Below are 1,979 nucleotides of genomic sequence, written 5' to 3'. Positions count from 1 at the left end.
AACAGGAACAAAGCACAAGTTTTTTCCCAGAGCCGACAGCCCTGCTCGCTACCCAGGAACCCAGCGGGGAGCAGTGCTCAGAGCGCAGGGACTGGCAAACACCTACTGGCCTTCCATTTCAGAAGAGGCCGGGGGAGTGATGTGCGTAGGAGCCTAGGATCTCGCGTCAGCCGACATCACAGATGTGATGTGGGCAAGAAGGTGTCCTACAAAAACAAGGGCACCCTTGGTAAAGGGAGAAGATACTTTCTTGTATTTATAGTCTTTATTTGCTCAAGCCTTGAACTAACAGAAAATTTGGAAGGAAAACTAGCGAGAGCTCTAAACCAGCGCAAGCCTGGGTAGTACAGGTACCTTCATTATTCTACTCTCACTTCTTCACTTGAGATAGGAAAGAGCCACAACTGCTTCCTCCCACTAGTTTCGAACACAGCCTTCCACTTACCATGATATTACCCATGGGGCCGCTTTCTCCTTCACCGTACGTAGAGATAATGACGTTCACGTTTTCCACGATGCGCTGGAAGGTCTGGTACAGCTCTTCTGGCTCCAGCTGCAGCTCCAGCAGCGCTCGGTCCATCTTGTTCATCATCAGGACAGGCTTGATCCTCTCAGCAATGGCCTGACGTAGCACAGTCTCTGTCTGCACGCACACGCCTGCCAAACACAGGGGAATTAGTTATCCTCGTCTTCAAACTCGCCCAACATATGCTCCAGTTCCATATGGCTGCAGAAAACCTTACCAGAAACGCAGTCGACAACAACCAGGGCACCATCGGTGACACGAAGAGCAGCAGTGACCTCCGAAGAGAAATCCACATGCCCAGGAGAGTCAATCAGATTGATCAAGAAACCAGAACCATCCTTGCTCTGCTTGATGAAGGCCAAATCATTTTCAGAGAGCTCATAAAACAGGGAAATAGCTCTGAAAAACATGAAAAACTGTTAGAATTATCTATATGTTACCCCTCCCCAGTGCTTAGAAACAGCTTTTTATCCCGCACGAAAAACATGAAAAACTGTTAGAATTATCTATATGTTACCCCTCCTCAGTGCTTAGAAACAGCTTTTCATCCCGCACGGACAGCTGTGCCTGGGCTTAAGGATTTCCTGAAGGATCTTCCTGGGAGGCGCAGGCTAAAATCTGCCCTTCCTACGCTTTTCTGAAGCCATAACCTCTTCTGAAATCATAACCTCTTCCAACTCCATGCTATTTAAAGTGCACAAAGAGGATTCAATTTCTTCCCAGCACGGATTTTTGCTTTTTCTACTAGACCCAACCTCCTTTTTGATCCCTTTTTCATGCCCCTCAGGGTCCTCAAACCACCCACAGTGACACAGTCACCAGGTACATCACCAGAGATGCTCCCAAGATAGTCTCCACACTGCATCTGGGGGACTCCAGTGGACATCAGCCACGTCCAACAGCCCCAGTGCGAAAATGGAAGGCTGAAGTTCCCACTGTGCATCTATTTCCCGGTGGCCACTAAGGTAGTGCTCTATGATTCACCACAAGCCAATCAATACTTGTGCTTTCATTTAAGCAGTCCTCAGGAGTAAGAGATGAGCTTCTGAACTAGGCTAGAAAAAGCCTGACACCGTCTTCTTTCATCTCACGATCAAACCAGTGGAGGACTCAAAGCCCCCCCGCCCCGAGCTCAAACCACGCAGCAGCACTGAGGTGCCTGAAGGGAGGGAACTCACGTTGATTTGATGGTGATGCACCGTTCCTGCTCATCCTTCCTTGTGTCAGTGAAACGGGTCTCCCCCGCACGGGCAGAGGCAATGATACCAGCTTTGCATACCAGAGAATCAGTCAAAGTTGATTTGCCGTGATCAACGTGGGCAATCACAGACATGTTTCTGATGTTGGCCTTTTTGTCCATGATGGCCCGTATCTGGTCTACTGTGAAGTTCACCTTGACGAATAAGAGAAGGGAGGGGAAGAGAAAAACATCGGGTATATAGAAACGGCTTCG

General features: G+C 48.9%; 1 protein-coding gene across 1 annotated transcript in view; it reads right to left on the bottom strand.

Annotated features, from left to right (window-relative positions):
- The window catches only part of EEF2 (eukaryotic translation elongation factor 2), an 8,498-nt gene extending 6,581 nt beyond the window's left edge, over nt 1–1,917 (bottom strand). Inside the window, exons 1-3 of the mRNA XM_009582108.1 lie at nt 1,705–1,917; nt 744–925; nt 446–657 (exon numbers count right to left, since the gene is read on the bottom strand). Coding sequence (XP_009580403.1) covers nt 446–657; nt 744–925; nt 1,705–1,886 — 576 coding nt within the window. The 5' untranslated portion in view covers nt 1,887–1,917. The remainder of the gene's footprint in view (nt 1–445; nt 658–743; nt 926–1,704) is intronic.
- Nucleotides 1,918–1,979: the final 62 nt, after the last annotated feature.

This window comes from Fulmarus glacialis, unplaced genomic scaffold (assembly GCF_000690835.1).
Source record: "Fulmarus glacialis isolate BGI_N327 unplaced genomic scaffold, ASM69083v1 scaffold24677, whole genome shotgun sequence".
NCBI lineage: Eukaryota > Metazoa > Chordata > Aves > Procellariiformes > Procellariidae > Fulmarus > Fulmarus glacialis.
This window is presented reverse-complemented; position numbering and strand designations above follow the sequence as displayed.